The sequence below is a fragment of the Loxodonta africana genome, chromosome 16, assembly GCF_030014295.1.
Source record: "Loxodonta africana isolate mLoxAfr1 chromosome 16, mLoxAfr1.hap2, whole genome shotgun sequence".
Classification (NCBI taxonomy): domain Eukaryota; kingdom Metazoa; phylum Chordata; class Mammalia; order Proboscidea; family Elephantidae; genus Loxodonta; species Loxodonta africana.
Window position 1 is genome coordinate 56,855,603 of NC_087357.1, and position 19,826 is coordinate 56,875,428.

The 19,826-nt window shown below is 41.9% G+C and overlaps 1 protein-coding gene across 5 annotated transcripts in view; it reads right to left on the reverse strand.

Moving 5' to 3' along the window:
• FAM13C (family with sequence similarity 13 member C) overlaps positions 1–19,826 on the reverse strand; it is a 160,263-nt gene that overhangs the window by 11,542 nt on the left and 128,895 nt on the right. For 3 of the 5 annotated variants that reach the window (XM_010589138.3, XM_003409274.3, XM_023546973.2), the window contains 4 exons: positions 13,039–13,249; positions 11,800–11,938; positions 6,052–6,133; positions 3,690–3,901 (listed from right to left, as the gene is read on the reverse strand). In XM_010589138.3, coding sequence (XP_010587440.1) covers positions 3,690–3,901; positions 6,052–6,133; positions 11,800–11,938; positions 13,039–13,249 — 644 coding nt within the window. The remainder of the gene's footprint in view (positions 1–3,689; positions 3,902–6,051; positions 6,134–11,799; positions 11,939–13,038; positions 13,250–19,826) is intronic. The other 2 variants (XM_010589140.3, XM_023546974.2) reach the window with 1 other exon arrangement.

Consider the following 19,826-nt stretch of genomic DNA (forward strand, 5'->3'; position numbering starts at 1 on the left):
ACTAACCACTGCATGGCTTGCTGTGTTAAGCTCTCCCAGAGACAATACTGCAGCTTTATATATTGAGGCCTACATGTTCTACTACAGGTGCTCTCTGTTTAAAGGGCCTAACATTAAAAACATTAGCCTACTATAAACCCCGTTGCCGTCAAGTCGATTCCAACTTGTAACAACTCTATAGGACAGAGTAGAACTGCCCCATAGAGTTTCCGAAGAGCAGCTGGTGGATTCAAACTGCCAACCTTTTGGTTAGCAGTCAAATGCTTAACCACTACACCATATAGCTACCAGGTTTATTTGAAGGGGCTTCTGACACTTAATAGGTGGTTCAATGGATACTTTATTTAAAATAACTGAAATAACTGCCACATATACAAAGATGACTTCTAAAGAACTCAGACATTTTTCACTGATCTTAGACTCTAATTGCAAGTGCCTACTTGATAGCTGCACTTGGATGCCCGAGTAGAGTGACCAACCATCCCAGTTTTCCCAGGAGTGATAGCGTTTTCAAGACATGGGGCTTTCAGTGCTAACACTAGGCAATTCTTGGAAAAACTGAGATGGCTGGTCATCCTATTCCTCAAAATTGTTAAAATTAACGTGTTAAAAATGAACAGACATCTTGAATTGTCACCCCTACTCCCACATCTCCTCTTTCTCTAATTTTTCCTACTGTAGTAAATGACTCCATTGCCATCCTGGATTCTTCCTTTCTTCCCTCACATCTAATACTTGAGCACATCCTTTTGATTATACCTCCAAAATATACTTTGAATGTGTTCACTTCTCTCCACCTCTTAGGTCACCATGCTAGTCCAATACATCTTTTTTTCACTCTTGCTCAGAAAGATTTTTTTTAATGTAAATGATGTCATGTCACTTTCCTGTTCATTCAACAGCTTCTCAATACCTTCCATGGCCTATAAGATCCTGCATAATGGGTCCCATTCTACCTTTCTGATTTTATCTCACATCATTCTGTGTTCCAGCCCTTAGACCCAAGAATTCCAAGTATGCAACAAGCTTGTGCTTACTTCAAGGCCTTCATACTTCATAGTTCTGTCTAGAATGTTCTTTGCTGCTCCTTGCATGCTGATTCTTCTTTATTAAATGTCACCTTCTTGGCCTTCCTAATCACCCTATCTAAAGTAGAAACCATACCTATTGTTTTCTATCACCCTGTTTATTCCCTACACAGTGCTTATCAAATCTGTAATGATTTTGTTTATTGAGTTGTTTATTTGTTGTTGTATCCCAAACCCTTGGAGAACATGAGCCCTACTAGGGCAAGGAATCCCATAACTTCCCATCTTGTTTCTTTGCTCTATACAGCATCTAACCTAGTTCACAGCACACAGTATGTACTCAAATCTTTTTGCAAATAAATGTTTTCCCACCAGTCACCAGGCATTCCCCTTACTGTCACAATAATTATATAAATAGATATCATCTGTATTTTACAAGAAGTTGAAGCCCAGAGAATTAATTCTCTTGCTAAGTGCATGTGGTTAGAAAGCACCTGGCTCAAACACTAAGTCCTGCTCTGAGTCTACTATATAAATCCCAACTCACTATACTGGTCAATTGAATATAGAATTAGGACTTGGGTGTTGATCAAGCTGATTTTTCAGATTGTGGTAAAGGTAACTATAAAATAGAGAAAGATGGAGGACCACAGATGTGTCTGAGGATATGTACATAAACTGGCTAACACAAAGATCTAGAATCTTTGCAGGTGGGGAGGGGATAGATTGGCTGAGTGCTTAAAATTATATTCACTGTTCACAACATGTATTGGTTGATTTTGAGTCTAAAAGTATTTCATGAAGACAGAGGTGGCGATGGGCCCATTTCTACCTGTAGACCACAACACCCAGTGTAAAGGACTAGTCCAGAAGTACATGGGGAATATTTTGGAATTTGGTGTATGTTGGTACCTTATGATTAAGAGCAGATAATGTTTACTAGAGCAGGGACAGGCATCTTTCTTCTCAAGAAGTCTTCATTACACAGTTAAATGTACTAGTTCATTTATCTGTCCCTCCATCCATTCACTCAACAAACATTTATTTCATACCTATTAGGTACAGGCACTGCAGGGAAGTTTAAAGTGTACTGTGAGAGATGAAAAATGACAAGGAACATAATAAGAGCTACAGTAGGGTAGCTACAACTCTTACTAAAGAAAGAAAAGTCAATCACAGCAGGGAAATTTCCTGGGTGTCTTAGGCTGGGTTCTCTAGAGAAGCAAAACCAGTGAAGCACATATATATGTATACATAGAAAGAGAGAGAGAGAGAGAGAGAGATTTATCTCAAGGAAATGGTTCACGTGGTTGTAGAGGCTGGCAAGTCCCAAGTCTGTGGGTCATATGTCAGGCTGGAGGCTTCCCTTGACTCACATAGCAGCAAAGGCTGACAAATCTGAGATCAGTGGGTAAGATAGCAAGCTGCTGTCTCACAGGCTATGGAGGCTGATGAATCCCAAGATCTACAGACAAGCCACTGGCTCAAGTCCCAAGAACTGGAGGTCAGACGATGATGAGCCAGATGCAGGATCCAGAGCAAGAGATCTTTGCCAGAAGGTCCATATTCATACTGGTTGCAGGCTACACCCCTGAGGGAACTCCCCTTACAACTGATTGGCTGATCACATCAGATCACATCATGGAGGATGACTACATTATTAAATAACTGCCAAACTACATCATTACTTAACTGCCAAACCACTGAGAATCACGGCCCAGCCAAGTTGACACACAACCTTAACCATCACACTGGACATACCTGACATATAAGCACATTGAAGAGGAATTAGCCAGGTAAATGCCAATGGCTCTTCTCTTCTTTGTAAAATATAATCTTATTTTGAGTTTCAGATTCATATATCCACATGCATAATTGACAACTCTACCTGGATGTTTCACAGCAGTTTCAAAACTGAGATATCTAAAGCTAAATCTTGAGTTCCAATCTGACATTCCACAAGAAACCCTACATCTCTAATCTTATTAAATAAAATGCAAGACACTTTTCTTACTACTTAAACCTTTTACCTACTTTATTGTTTTTGTATAAAATACATGAGAAGATGGGACTGTAACTGGAGCACTTTCCTTTTAAACAGTATGCTTATGTTCTAGTCTTGGATTCATTAGTTAACTTTTGTAGGGGAAAACTGGGGGAGGGAGGGATATGACATACCCTAATGTCTTTGCCATTTGCTTCTGATCAATATGCTATAACTTCCAAAATGGCAACACATCCTGAAATCATGTGGCAACACCCATAGGTCACGGCCAATAGCCCACCAGGAACTCAAAAAATAAAAACAAACAAAAAAAAACCCCATTGCTGTCAATTCTGACTCATGGCAGCCCCATGTGTGTCAGAGTAGAACTGCCCCAAAGGGTTTTCTTGGCTGTAATTTTTACAGACATAGATTGCTGGGCCTTTCTTCTACTGTGCCACTGGGTGGGCTTGAACCACCAACCTTTAGGTTAGAAACTAATTGCAAACTGCTTGCGCCACCCAGAAAGCTACTAGGAACTCATCTGACTTAAATTTCAGAGCCAGTCTCCTAAAGATGTTTAGGTGGTCCCAAAGTGCCCAGATAAATTGGTCTAAACCATGATCTCACTAGCACCAGGTTGGGTGTTAGGACCCTAGGAAAATAATGTGAGGTACCTTAGCATCCTCCTGGGGGGGAAGCTGCTCTCTCTTCTCCTTCAGGCATTTCAACACAGCATCTGGGGTCTCCTCTCCAGAGGAATTTGGCTCAGGGCCTGCAGCTTCTGGCTTCCCGTTGTCTCTGGGGACTGTGGGTTGCTCACAGAACAGGTTTCTAGGTGGGCCTTTGGGGGCACTCCCTTGTTCTTCCGACAGCTTCAGCTTTAGTTCTGAGAGAAATGCAGTGAGTTACTACGAGCAAGGACCACTCACAGGCCCTGATAAAAACGGAGAACCTTTCAGCGATTCCCTTTCCTGATGCCAAGTTATTGGAAATAAACAGTGTTAACAGTACTAATGGTGGCATTCCATGGAGTGAAGGCATCCTTAATCACCAGGGCCAACAGCATCAGCTCCCAGTCAGGTATGAAAACAGAGGCTCTAGAAGATGGGACCCCATGGAGGTGGAGGATCATGTGTGGAAATAACCGAGTGGCTTAGATTTCAGAAAAGAAGGAGTTCTGGGGGAGGACCAGTATCACTGGCCCCCAAATGTTCACTGACACTTATCAAAACAAACAAACAAACCCGTTGTCGTCAAGTTAATTCCAACTCAGAGCAACCCTATAAGATAGAGTAGAACTGCCCCATGGAGTTTCCAAGGAGTGGCTGGTGGATTCAAACTGCTATCCTTTTGGTTTGTAGCCAAGCTCTTAACCACTGCGCAACCTGATATTCTACACTCAAGGAATTATTTCCTTCAGTTTTAAAAGCTGTGTGGTCAAGAGTCCCTCTGTGGAAATGCAAGTACTTCTCAAAGGCATTACATATGCAGATAAAAAAAAAAAAATGCAGATACCCAAGGAAATATAGGAGGGATAGGAAAGGCGAAATGGGAGTGCCAGTCCCAATCTGACAGATCCCACTATTTTCTCTAATGCCAGCTTTTAAAATCCAGGAATCACCATTATTGCAACATGGCTTTATATAAATATGTTGTTGTTGTGTGCCATTGAGTCGATTCTGACCCCGTATGACAGAATCCATAGTGACCTTCTAGGACAGAGTAAAACTGCCCCATAGGGTTCCAAGGCTGAAATTTTGACAGAAGCAGATCACCAGGTCTTTTCTCCTGCAGAGCAGCTGGTGGGTTCAAACCAGCAACCTTTCGGTTAGCAGCCAACTGCTTAACCATTGCATCACCAGGGCTCCTTATATAAGTATAAAAAAATTAAGAAGCCACCTGGGACTTATCAGGAAATTACATTTCCAAATATTCTAGGGGACTGCTCATTTGAATGAAGTCATTTATATCGACTGCACAATTACATAGGTCATTTTGTTTGATTGATGTTTGTTTTTTTGGTAGACTCTGGCTTGGTGTTTAAGCACTGCATATTTTATAAACCTGCTACATCATTACAGTTTGATACAACTGAATTAATCTTCCTTTCCAGCCCTTTAGTCACCATCCTTCCAGAAATTTGGAAAAACGCTCACATCTCTAAATATTGAAATAAGGGTATAGAGAAAAGAAAAAAATTAATGCTTATTAATAATAATCATAAACCAAAAAAAAAAAACTGTCACTGTCCAGTCTGCTCCAACTCACAGCAACCCTACAGGACAGAGTAGAACTGACCCATAGGGTTTCCAAGGAGCAGCTGGTAGATTCAAACTGCTGATCCTTTGGCTAGTGGCCTATGTTCTTAACCACAGTGCCACCAGGGCTCCATAATAATGATAAAAAGCAAATCAAACCCATTGCCATCGAGTCAATTCTGACTCATAGCAACTCTACAGGACAGAGTAGAGCTGCTCCATAGGATTTCCAAGGAGCACCTGGTGGATATAACCTTTTAAAATGGATTTTAGAGCTAATTAATTCTCATACCACCATACCTAGAGAGGGACACAGAAGGAAGAATACTGGATTAGGAGGCAGGAGAACTGAGTTTTACACCTGGCTCAACCTCACCCCAACTGTGTAATCTTTCTGTCGCTCTGGGCATAAATTTCCTCATCTGTGCATTGGGATATTGGATTAAAGGTTTTCTCAGGCCTCTTCTGTTTCTAACAGCCAAGAGTTCAATAATTCAGGGAGGTTAATGCTCCATACGTTGAAGTATTCCTGGCAATGAAGTGAATCATCCCACCTGGGAGTCTGGAGTTCCTTAGACCTTTGTAAGAAAATTAATTAAATGGGGCCAAACAACGAAGGAGATCTAGGACCCTTTATTTCAAGATAGGACCCCCCATCTAGGTGAGAAACAAGGTTCAAAAGGGCACAGGTGGAAATGAATCAAAAATGACCTGGAGTACATGGTCACTACGTTCACTGTTTCCTTTCTGGGCAAAGGGACCCTTGGCTGGCATTTACCTTTGAGCTGTTTACGACCTTTAGCCAAATCATTCATCCATTTCAGGACTTCAGGATTAGAAGTCTTGTCACCATGTGAAGGCTACGGGGAGAAGGAAAAGTAGGGATGGAAGGAGGGAGAGGGAGGGAGAGAAAGAGAGAAAAGGAAAAACAAAATTTATCAATAGCTGAGCCACGCAAAGATAGTTTAGGAACATAAAACTGGGAGAGATATTCAGGCATGAAAACTTCAGCTGATAGAGTTGCTTCTGGAAAACAAAGCAAACATTTCTGACCTCCTCCACTCTTTTATCTTTGCCACAGGCATTATTTCTAAACAACACACCATCCAGTATGCTAGAGCCTTCTGCATTCTAACACTCAATCACCTTGTGGGTCACCCACACTCCACACCCCAATGCCAGGCCATTCTTCATCTGTGCAGATGACTGTACTGGTACAAATCAGTGCTTACTCTCTTGCAGTTGAAATGTTGACATGTTCCTGGCACTGAAGGGAATCATGCCACCTGGGAGTCTGGAGCTCCTTGGACTCTTTGTAAGGAAATTGATTAAATGGGGCTAAACAATGGAGGAGGTATCTAGGATCCTTTATGGACCCTGGATCTTGGAGGAAAACAAAGTTTAAGAGGGCACGTACACAGCAAATGACTGCAACCTGCCTGGGGAATACTGACAAGCAAACTGGAAGATTTAGACCCTATCAATCAAGTCCAAGTTAAAGAAAGGAGACTCCAGGATTTCTGAAACCTGTCAATAGTCCTGAGAAGCCAGTCTGTAGGAGATACCCAGATTTCTAATCCTTTCACTGTTTATAGACTCAGTGTCCTATGGGGCTAGCATTATAGTGAAATGTAATCATACTTTAATGCCTGTTACAGGTTGAATTGTGTCCCCCAAACTATGGTGAAAGTCCTAATCCCAGAATCTGTGAATGTGGCTTTATTTGGAAATAGGGTGTTTGCAGATGTAATCAAGTTAAAATGTCATACTGGACTAGGGTGGGCCCTAACCCAATGACTGTGTTCTTACAAGAAAAAGGCAATTTGGACACAGAGACAGAGGGGAGGGGGCTGTATGAAGACAAAGGCAGAGATCGGAGTGATGTATCTACAAGCCAAGGAATGCCAAAGGGTGGCCAACAGCACCAGAAACTAGAAGAGACAAGGAAGGATTCTTCCTCTAGAGCCTTCAGAGAGAGCACGGTCCTGCTCTCTCAATTTCAGACTTCCAGCTTCCAGACTGTGAGAGAATAAGTGTCTGTTGTTTTAAGCCACCAGTTTGTATTTCTTTGTTATGGCAGCCCTAAGAATCTAATACAGTGACCCTGGGCAAGTTATTTAGCCTCTCTGTGCTTTAGTCTCCTCATCTATAAAATGAAGATTATACTAGCATCTCCTTAGTAGGGTGGTTGTGTGGGATAAGTTAATGCATGTAAAGCACTGAACACAGTTCTAGGTACAGGCTAAATACTATAGAAATGTCAGCTAGAATTAAATATATCATTATTATTATCATTACTAACAGTGGGGTACTAGTAGTGTTACCACCAAACCTTCAAAGGAATACTATGTTTTCCTCAACAGACATGCATGTAAGAATATGTATGTCTATTAAGTAGCTAATCACACCTTGGGTGTAGTGATAAGAATATATTTTTATTTTAGAAGGCTAAAAAAACATAAAAAAATAGTTTATTTTATTTTTTTTATGCTCTGTCAATACCAATGATTCACCTGGATCTAGTGATTTCTCCTTCTCAGAGGACAAAAGTAGATTTTGTACAGAAAAGAGAAACTAGGAGAGCAGTGTAGCCAACATACTCATCCCCGCTGTATTCCAGCAAGAAACTGTCTTGCACAAATCAAGGCCAAGCTGGTTATGTACTTACATGCAGGCCCAAGAAGATTAACGGTTACTTGTTGGAATTGAGGATGTATAAAGGACTATTTAGCAATTCTTAACATGACATGATCAGAAACAGAATGAAATGTATGCATTGTTAGTGATCCAATTTAGGGCCCCTGCCATGTTTCTTCAAAAAAAAAAAAAAAAAATTTTTTTTTAGGTTCCACTAAATCCGTGTAACATCAGCAGGTTATTGGTGAAAGGGAGGCACAGGGAGATGGAGAACACTTTCAAGTTCAAAGTGGGGGAAAAAAAAAAAACATGTACTTGTAAGTATAACAGGACCTTCTAAACTACATGGGATCAGGTATGTGAAGTTATGAACCATAAGGCATGATTCTGTCAGTTCTGCAGTGCTTGCAGTGCTATAAAAATCATTTTTAAATGAGATAGAAAAGAATTCTTTCCTAAGAGAGCTTGGACAGGAGTCTGTGCTTTCCACTATGAAGCCCTGGTGTCAGGACCGATACACTGACGTGTGCCACCCTCCCCACCTCTGTCACTTAGCCTGGCCCCATCTATGGTCTGGTAAAATAGCCAACTATTATAAAACTATTCTTGGAACTGCTTCTTTTGCTAATCACATAATGCTTTGGCTTTCGGTAACAGTCTGGTTATATGGACAGTCAAATATTTTACATTTGGGTTCTCAAAATTCTTACAGGGTCCTCCACCATGATCTGACAACACACCCTGTTGAATAGTGCTTCACTGGGTCTGCCCTATGCATTAATGCCATCTTTTGAAATATGGTAAAAAAAAAAAAGAACTCAGACGCTAAGCCATTGACCACCAAAGATAATGAGCTTTCACTACTGCACATAGGACTTGGGGGAGATTTAAGACTAAATTTTCCTATAAAGTATTTTAAAGTTTGAAACTAGTTTCAGAAATGATTTTTTTATTTCCCTACCTTTGAAGGAGCTTTTAAAACAGGTTAAATCAAGATTGCGTGGATGGTGGCCCTCAAATCATATGGAATGTTTCATATACAAGCTGTGGATCTCAAGCCCTCCATCTTCTGAGCTGAGACCTGCTGGCTTAATAGACCCCAATGGCCATACACAGAGAAGTTATATGGTTAGGGTTTTATTCAATGCAATTAAAATGGGGCTCTTGAGTCACATAACTGGGGGTAACCCTAGACCAGCTTTGTGGTCTGCCGAAGATGGCTCAAAAGACACTTGAGAGAGATTTCTGGAATGGGGATGAGAAGACCTGAGTTATTGTTTTGGCTAGAACCATCTTTGCTGTGTAATTCTGGGGAAGTCACTTTCCCTCTCTGGGCCTCAGTTTCCTCCATTATCAAATAAGAAATAAGACTTGCTAATCTCTACCAATTCTAATATTCTCTGATTCCACTGAAAGTGGACATCTGGCTGAAGCAGGCTTTTTCTAGGCCATTAGACCAATGTTGGTCAAATGTAAAATCAATTGGAGGGAATAAGCATGGTTTGGGATTAGGGATATGAAAAGGTTACAGTCAACATGGATGGAAAGATGCATGCTGTACATGGGGATCAGAATAGCACACAGGCCCAGCAGGAGCTCACATTCAAAAATTAGCAGAGGATGCTATTAATTCCACAGTCAGGCTGCTAGGAAGTCTTACACACAGCAACCAATTAAAGCCCACTGACACGTCAAACCTCTAACCACAGCCTGGCACCCTGACAGGAAGGGCAAGGGGAAACCCTGTTTCCTGAGACAAACAAGGCTGATTACACCAAAGACTTTTATATGCACTGAAACCTCCTTCAAAGCTTCGAACTGGTTTGTTCCTGTTTGAGCCTCTACTGAGAATTTGTATCTCTAACAAGTTCGCAGGTAGTGCTAATGCTGCTGGTTAGGGACCAATTCTGAGAACCATTAGCAGAGCAGTGCTTCTCTAAAATTTATTATACATAAGAATCACCTAGGGATCTTGTTTAAAAAATGTAGATTCTGATTCAGTATATCTGGGGGTGGAAATGCAAACTCTCAGCAGTGGTTTGAACTAGAATGAACAGGTTTGAAACCCTGGCTTCCTTCCCTTCCTGTTCCTGAGTCTGTCTGTCTGCACGTGTGAGTGTTTAAGGGTGTGTGCACGTGTCTGTTCCGACTCTAAAGCTTATCTAGACAAACGCAGGATGTGCCAGGAGAAATCGTCCTCCAAAATAGGCAGCTGCTGGGTGGCAGTTATATTTGAGTGAAATGTCTGTGGCTGTAGGTAGAGAAATCCAGTGGAGAATTAATGTGGAAAAGTTTCCTTCATTTTCTGACAAGGGTGGGATTGTCTTGTAGCAGTCTCTTCCAATACAACTTAAATAGATTAAAAGCTAATAATATTTGGGACCACTCACTTCCATTGTCATAAGCATTTTACCGGTACCACCTCATTTAATACTCACAAATTTAAGAAGTCACTAACAAATGTCAGCTCCACTCAAATGGATGAACTGAGACTCAGAAAGGTAATGTAATCAGTCTAAAGTCACAAAATTCCTAAGTGGCTGTGCTGAGATTCAAGTACAGGTCCATCTGACTCAAGGACTACCAGGTAAGAAGAGGTATAACAGATTCAGGGAACAGAGCCCTAGTTGTTACTCTACACTTTTCAATGTGAGGGCATCACAGAACCAATTACACTCTAGTAGCAAATGGGAGATCAATTTCTCTCAGAATATCTGGAGCTCTCAAAATCAGGACACTTCTTTAATCTACCACCCCAAGCCTGGGCTGATAGAACACAAACTATCTTAAGCAAGTTACAGGTCTTCTCTGGGCCTCGGTTTCCTCATTGGTAAAATAAAGGGCTAGACTAGTAATACGTTAAGCCCCCTCCTGCTCTATGGCAGACAATAAGGTGCTGTGACTTCCAGGTAGCTGGGAAAGAGGAGTATCTCCAACACCCTGACTAAGGTAGTCTGGAAAGACAATCTGATCTTTTTTCTTTTTTTTCATTTTGCAAAGCTGAAAACCATTCCATAAAACCCTCTTTTTAGTGAACTTGAGGCCACTGTGGGAAACACAGGACAGGAAGAACAGGAGTGGAATATCACCCATCTCATCTCACTGTCACAGGGACCTTCTGATTGCCTCAGTACCAAGTGCTCAGGAGCTTAAAGATTTCAAGATGTGCAAGAGATTATTCCCCAGTCTGTTTTCATTCTAATAACAAGCTATTCTGGGCCCTCTGCCAAACACCCAGCATCCTTGTGTAATTCTACATGACATGATTTTTCTCTATACTATGGTCACCATAAGAGAAACTAAGAACCAGCACTGGCCATCAGGACATGTACCTATGACTATTGTTTCTTATGTGAAAAAAGAAAAGGTTCAAATGTGTAATACTGTAACACCAGCACAAAGACTGGTGTCTCTGGCAGGAGGGGACTTATCAGGTCCTGAACAGATGTCACTTGAGAGGACTCCATCTTTCAACCAGTAAGTACTTTTCTGTCAAAACTCTCTCCCCCTCCATTCTGCTTCACAACTGAGATTTTGCCCTTTGGGTCCTTGATAGGTTATTATCACAACATAAATGGGAAAAGGTTAAAAGAAAATAAGACTATAATTCAAGTTGTTCCAATTTTGGTGGTAGGAAGACTAGTGATAATCTAGCTCCTCAAAAAAGGGGGAGGGGGAGCTTGATAGTCAAATAAGATCAACTGACAGCATCTGAGAACAAGACAGACCCAGGATGGGGGACTCAATTCATGATGAGTTCTCGACTGCCCAATGGGCACAGAAATGTTGGCTGGCAGAGAGGTGTACCCCAAAAGGAAGGTCAGAGATACAAGAAAACCGATACACCTCTGACACAATGTGGTCTTATTTCAAATCCCAGGGTCCTTACCCGGTACTTCTTTTCTTGTTCAAATTTTTCTTCAAATTTCCGAATTTTCCGCTTGAGGCTCTGGATGTGCTTGGTAAGTTGGGTAATGGTCTGTGGCTCCTTGCCATCCCCACAGCTACATCGTGAAGAACTTCGGGGCCTGCAATGGTTATGGGGCAGGAAAGGGCATCAAGAACAATGGTTTTCCTGTAAACACTCAGGTCTACAACCAAACTTCCTTGATCATGTGGTAGGTCTATGAACATCTGTTCATTGATGGTGACCCCTGATCACAGAACTCCATTATGGGTGGATACAAACATCAGAATATTAGCCCAGGAGATGAATTTCCTAAAGCCTGGAGGAGAACAACTTAAGTCCAAGGAGAGACAGCTCTGCAGAGGCATTATCCTCAATAGGTTGCATGAAGCCATCTACCAACATTTTCAAGGAAGATTTAGATGAGTGCTTAACTCTTATTGACTTAACAGAGGCTTTGAGAATCTGATGAAAGGAATGGGCCCTTTTTCCAGAGAAATGTATACATCCTTTCACATGCACACAACTGTACAATGTAATAGCAATAATTCACTTATTCGCTCGGTCCATGAATTCAGGTTTGGATAAACTCATGAATAACAACATGATTTAGAGAAACTAGAGATGCCCTGGGTATATTTTTAGCCAAGGAATTTTCAATTTTAGATATGCATCAAAAATAGCTGTATAACTTCAAAAAGAAAAAAGAATACACAGTTCCCCTACCCTACTCCAATCCCAAATGCAAATTCCAAGTAGAATGTTTGAGTTTTTTTTTGTTTGGTTTTGTAGCCAATGTAACCTACCATGTCTCTAGACTCTAAGAACTTGAGTTGGGCAAATCCCAAGCATTCCCAAATTCTACCCATCAAGGCCACTGTTGGAAATGGAAAGAACATTGAGCTCCTCAGGTATGGTATTCCTGATGTTCACATGTACGTATATTTTCTTAGAACTCCAATCATTTCGCCAAAAGCATTTAAACATGTAAGCATTTGGGGAAATTCGTATCTCATGGCCATTTCTTCTGAGACGTTTAGGCTTGAAATAACATTTCCAACCAGGAATTACACTGATTTTGTCACTTATCATTCAGGACTTGGAGTTGCATTGGTAGATCTGCTTTTACTCTTTCAGACACACACACTTCATTATAGTTTGTAATGCAATATTTGAAAATTCGTATTCAATGAAGGTAAGGACATAACCAGGTTTTCTTACATCATAAACTGCTGAGTGCTAGGTGGGGAAGGGGCGGACTCAGGGTCTAAGTTGAATCTCTGGCTTTGGCTGAAGATGGAGCATCGCGGTGACAGGAGTGGATTGTCCCCATCAGTTATGTGATAAAGCAGCCTGCTGGGCCCAACAGACTGGAGGTCATCCGGTCCATCGTCAGCTTCATTTTGCCAGTCTTTGTGGACTGGTGCGGGCTCTGGGAAAACAAGATAAATCATCAAGACTTAGAGATGACAGAGGGTTTATGACTGTCATGTTCCTAAATAAAGATCATAAACATTCATTATAATGTCTTGCCTCTTTGTCATTTCTTCCTTCTGGGGATATAAAAGGCTTTCAGAACACGGTCATATTTGTTCTCATAGAACCTGGATGGAAACAATAACAAAGCTACCAACAAAAAATGGAAACATAAATTTTTCCAGTATGCGTTATAGAGTCAGCGTAACCCAAATTCTACAAAATTTCTCTCTTTATTTCATATTATTTGTGTATGTTCGAGGGTCTATTACAAAAATTAGAGTGGCTAAAAATAAAATAATAAAATGGAGCTGGAGCAAAAAAAGACAGATGAGGAAGTAAAGGAATACCGAATTGCTAATGAAGGGAGGGAAAGAAAGGAGTGTGGAAGAAGAGAGAGAAGAGAACAAAGAGTGGGGGGACAATTCCCCAGAGAGAACATTTTCAGCAGGCATTAATGATGGTGACCTCTGCTTATCAACATGGAATGATGTTCAGAATGAAAACCACAAATTTCAAAACATGATTCTGCTTTATATAGAATGCATAATTTATGTGTACAAATAAATGCAACAGAAGATCTATCTGCAAAATACTGGGATGGACCACTCGGGCTCATAGGTAGCATTCAGGTACATTCCAAAATGCCAGACATCAGCCTTTATTGGTTTTAAAAGCTAAATAACCAAAAGCATGTCCATGAATCTAATGAGGCTTGCACATCAGGGTTCTTGGCCAGCCTCTCTCAGACCAGATACCAGAGAGGAAATAGTGTCACACACACAAAGATGGCTGTAGCCCCTCCCCACCAATAAAAACAGAAAAATAAAAACAAAACAAAAACCATTAAATGATAAATGGATACATGATGGGTTCTTACTACAAAACATGGTAGAATTAGGAATGATTCTATATGCTTCAAAAGTTTATCTAGTGTTTTATTTTAGACTAAAACCAAACGAAACAAATACAAACCTTGCTCCAAACACTCTCACCAGCTAGCCAACTTTATGCAGGAAATCTCACCCTTTAAATTAGCCCCAAGGCTCCCGCCCCAGGACAAGTTCAGAAGGCTGGCAACCTGGTGCTATGGAGGTGGGTGGGGATAGGGGGTGGGGCACGGGGCATGTCAGCAGAGGAACATTAGAACACTTGACAGCAGAGGGGCCCTGGTAAGAGTCTCGCCATCCTGGGCTCTGTAAAATATTATTCAAGAAGCAGCCAAACAAACTCCTCAATTGTGCCCAGCAAACAAGTCAGGACAACCCAACCTCTTCTACTTCCCCAAAGGAAGAAGAAAACAAAACTTATCTAGATGAATAAGCATCTGAAAATAATGACAATCCACTTTTCCAAAATAAACATTAATCACAATTTAGTACCTTATGAATCTTAATCAGGTTTAGAATGGTTCTGTTCTCTAGAGCTTGAAATGCAATTTGCTTTGTGTAACATCAAAGGTCTGATTGGGTCTTTGCGTGTTTTCAATTGGTTTCTTCCCTGTTGGGTTGTAGACTGTGAGGGTAGATATGCCTTCCTCCTGCCTCTGAAATTCTCGGACAGCACTTCCACCAGTAGCTGAGACAGGTCAGAAATGCACATGAGGGCTGGGGAAGAGGTGGAGCCAATGCCAGTGTCTCAAGACCACAGGCAAGGTATGCTTGTGTGAATGACAGCTCAATACAGCAACACCCTTGCTATGAATAATTCACCCAGAAAACACTGTGGTTTAGCAGGAGCCCTAAGGAGTAACGGGAGCAACAGTTACTACTGATAAATCACTGCTTACACTAACAATCACTTTCGAAATCAACCAGGAGGTGTATGGGTCCCTCATCCAATAATTTCTTAAACCATTGGGCTCTAAGAAGAAATGCATTTTACTCATGCTCTGTTTCTTGGCAGTACCTTCTGGTAATAATGATGGGGAAGAACAGAACTTTTAGCAAGCATGTGGGATCAGCATCATCGTTATCAGCTGCCATGGAGCTGGCTGCTGCCTGAAGGCACAACGGGACGGACCGTTGTGATCCAAAGGGTTTTCACCGGCTGATTTTCGGAAGTAGATTGCCAGGCCTTTCTTCCTAGTCTATCTTAGTCTAGAAGCTCCGCTGAAACCTGTTCAGCATTATAACAAGCAAGCCTCCGCTGACCCACAAAGAGTGGCTGCGCTTGACGTGCACTGGCCAAGAATCAAATTGGTCTCCGGCAAGGAAGTCGAGAAGTCTACCACTGAACCACCACTGCCCTCTGGAACCAGCACGCTTTTGTTTAAATGGGAAAGGTCTGGGGCCTTTAACCCTCAGCTTAGCAGTGGCCCTTGTGTCAGAACCAGCAAGGGTCTCAGAGGTTTCCAAAATGGAGGTACTTCAGATCCTAGCTTCACGACTATGAAGTGGAACTGGAGTAAGAGTACAGCTTCTGAAACCCACAGTCCTAAGCTATAATTTTACAGAATCACAAAACCAAAACCAAACCAAACCTGTTGCCGTCGAGTTGATTCCGACTCACAGTGAGCCTTTAGGAAGGAACAGAACTGCCCCGTAGAGTTTCCAAGGAGCACAGATCACTAGGAATTGCTCTCTCTGAACTGCACTGTAATAGTAACTGTAAAATTCCATTTTACATAGCCATCTGTTTTCCTTGGGCACTCACATAACTTACCAGTGCTGCCTAATTAACATCCCTGCCCTCCCCCCAAATGCACCACTGAAGGACACGCTCAGCCCAAAAGATTCCAAAGCACCCAGTTGAAAAGCATCGAAGAGTCAAACACTGGTAATGTGTAATGCCTCAGTTCTTTGTGGGAACTCACCATCTGAGTTGAGAATCAGCTTAATTAAATCAGCTGGCACGTGTATATGTGTGTGCACTTGTGTGGACAGAATTATTGAGCTCCACGCTCAGAAGAGGCCAGTGGTGATTCAGAGCCAGCCAGCATTGCTGCTGTCCTGGGAAAAGAGCCCACGCCCTGCTCCCTCCCAGGTTGGACCCCAACAGGGAAGCATGTGGCAATATTAAACTCAGGTGGCTTCTGATGATCCCCTAGGGCACTTTGCTTTTTCTTCCAAAGGAAGGGGCAGCTTGCCAGGGCCCACTGTGTAATGCAATGTGGTTTGAAGGACAGGGTCTGCAAGCCAGGAGTCCTGCTGTGCCTATACTTTCTTGTGGGCTCCAGGCAAGTTCCCTACTTTTCTTAGCTTCCTAGTTTGGCCCGACTCACTCACAGGTCTGTGACTAAAAAATAATAATATAAGGAGACAACAGATATGAAAGCATTTCTAAGAAAGGCGTAAAAATGCACCCAGGGCAGCACGATAGAGAGGAAAGTTTGTAAGTCTGGAGCCCAGGCCTACCACTTGTTAAGGGACACTTTGGAAATGACGGACCTTCTTAAACATCAGTTTCTTCATCTGTAAAATGGGGAGAACAGTGGCGCGTCTGCCTTACAAGTGTGAGGATGAATGAAATAAAACTGTATCCTTTACAAACTTCTGTATATATATATATATATATATATATATATATATATATATAAACCCTTCTTGAAACTCCACATATGTATACATATACTATAGGGTCGCTATGAGTCGGAATTGACTCGACGGCAATGGGTGCAGGTATATATACATATACATTTAATTTTATTAGTAAAATATACATTTATTTAAATTTTAATCTACTTTTTTTTTTAATTTCAGCTTCATCCTAAGCAATGATGGACAAGAAATCATGAATGTGAAGTGTAAGTTACATTTTTTTGCTAATACACATTAAAATAAATTCCTGTTAAAACTAACAATGTTTACCCATATGTCCGGTATAGATCATAGTTGGTAAAACACTGAGACAAGGCATAAAAACTGCTTACCACGGTAATCATAAGAATCATCATTTTAAGTATTGTTATTAGCAAATTAAAGGAGTTGAATATTATCTTCCCATACTGAGAACTAACTTCACTAGGTGACTCCGTAGGGTTACTATGGAAAATGAAAACCAATATACTTCTCAACATGTTGTCCCTCCAAGCCATCATTATTTATAAATAAGAATAATAATCATATTTAATATTTACAGAGTGACTCACTGTGTTCTCAAACTTGTTCCAAGAGTGTTTGCATGTATTTAATCTTCATAGCAACCACGTGAGGCTGGTGGTAGTGTGGTGTGATAAATTACTTCTGTGTTGGTCCTTTTAGTCATGGTCTGGTAGCTCCCACCCAGGTGATTGTGTGATAGAGTAATTGTGACCACGAAGGGGACTGGTGAGTTTTGCCTTAAAAGAGAGCCAATGCCAGAGCAGAAGGAGGAGCCCACCGCCAAGGAAGGAGAGACCTGGCGCAGAGACCCGGCAAGAGGAGACAGCACCTTGGGCTTCCGGGCCCACAGAGGGAGAAAGCCGAGTACCTTTGGGCAGAGGCCAAGGGGCAGGGAGAGGCTTGCCTGCAAGCACAGCTGGAGAGAGGCTGTCCTGATGAGTGTTCCTGAGCCCGAACTGTAACTGTTCCTTCCCTTATAATAAACCCCAGAATCGTGAGTATGGTCTGTGAGTTGTGTGGCCCTTGCAATGAATTATCGAACCCAGCAGAGAAGTAGAGGGTGATGTGTGAGGGACAGCTGGTGTCAGAATTAGTAAAGATGGCACAGAGAGGAGGCTTGTCTGGCCTCTACCTCATGGGAGTCAGCCTTGCACTGTTGATGTTGGTTCTCCTTCCCCCTTGTGGGGTTGCAGGAGGTCAGACACTGTCCCCAAGCCACTCCTACAAGTAGTATGCTCTCCAAATTCAGTAGGGAAGGTGGTACGTTAACTCCATTTCGGCAAGGGTTGGCCAGTGTCTGCCTTAGAAGGCAGAAGACGCCTTAGGCTCCCCACTCTGACCTGGGGAGCCTAAGGGTGTTTCTGGCAGTCCCCTCACTAAGCAGAAGGGAACACTGAGAGCAGAATAGTTACCGTCAGTGTGTGGAGGCCAAGAGACCACTTCTGATCTGGCTTCAACCCCAGGCAGAAGCAGACGCTGTATTACAGCTGTTATATGAGTCAGTCAGATTTAAAAATATGCCTTTTTAATGTGAATTTTTAAAGTGATTCAAAATTTAAAAACATTTCTATCTGCAAAATCTTGGGATGGACTAAGATTTAACAGTAATAAATTAGCTACAGTCGTGTAGATTTGTTGATCTTCACTCTTGGGTTTACCAATTATGGCAGGCTCATAGATGGTATTCAGTTACATTCCAAAATGCCACATATCAGCCTTTGTTGTGGTTTAAAAGCCAAATAACCAAAAGCATGTCCATGATTCTAATGAGGCTTAAATATCAGGGTTATCTGCCAGCCTCAGGCCAGATAACAAGGAGGAAATAGTGTCACACACACAAAGACCCCTCCCCAATAAAAACAGAAACAAAAACTATCTACTGGATACATGATTAGTTCATTTTTAGGTATGTTGAATTTGAGGTACCCTCGTGGCATAGTGGTTAAGAGCTATGGCTGCTAACCAAAAGGCTGGCAGTTCGAATCTACCAGGTGCTCCTCGGAAACCCTGTGGGTTCCTATGAGTCAGAATCAATGGCAACAGGTTTGGCTTTTGTTTTGGTTAGAGGCACTAAGGGTGAGACACAGGGTCAGAAGAAAGAAAACACTGGTGAACCTGAAGGCCATTACAATAATCGAGGCTGGGGAAACAGGTGAGCTTGCTTGGTTAGAGACCACAGAGAGACAAACAGTGCCACCAATGTTTGGATGCACAAGATGGGAATGTGGGCGGATGAAAAGGTATTCTGGGTTGGAGAGGCTGACCATACTAGGAGAGGTCAGCACTCCAAGAAGGCTTCTGGCACTAGCTTCTGTGGAGAGCCACCAGAAATGCCAGAGAGAGAGGGGTAGGAAAATTGTCATCGTGAAGGCAGGGCTGGGTTTCATGACAGAACAGCACCCTGAAGACACCAAGAAGTAGTTTGCCATCATGGATAAGAGCATGGGGTATAGGGGCAGAAAGATCTAGGTTCAAGTTTTGTCACTTACTACCTGTGTGACCTGGAACACACAATCCCTTTCACCCTCAGTTTCCCCATCTGTAAAATGGAATTCATTCATTCAAAAAATGTTTATTGACCATCTACTGCATGCCACATCCTGTTTTAGATGGGAATAATTTTTAATAACAGTACCTCATGATTTGCTTAGAGGATTAGAAAAGATTAAAACTGTCAATGCTTAGGACAGTGCCTGAAGGAGGGGAGCATGAAAATCCAACAATAAATGCTAGTTGTTGTCTCGTTATTTTTGGTGATACATTCCACCTAGTTAGAGAACTGAGGAGGGGAAGCAGCTGGTGGAGGGAAGGATGAGTTCAGTTCCGGGTACACTGAGTTAAGAGGCATTTTGAACATTCAGGTGGAGATGCCCAGCAGGCCCTGGATATAGGTACAGAGCTCAGGAGAGAGAAGTCAGTGTTCACTGTCAGCACACATTTCCCTAACTCCTGGAGTGAATCTCATTTTCATTTTGAAGGAGCCAGCGCACT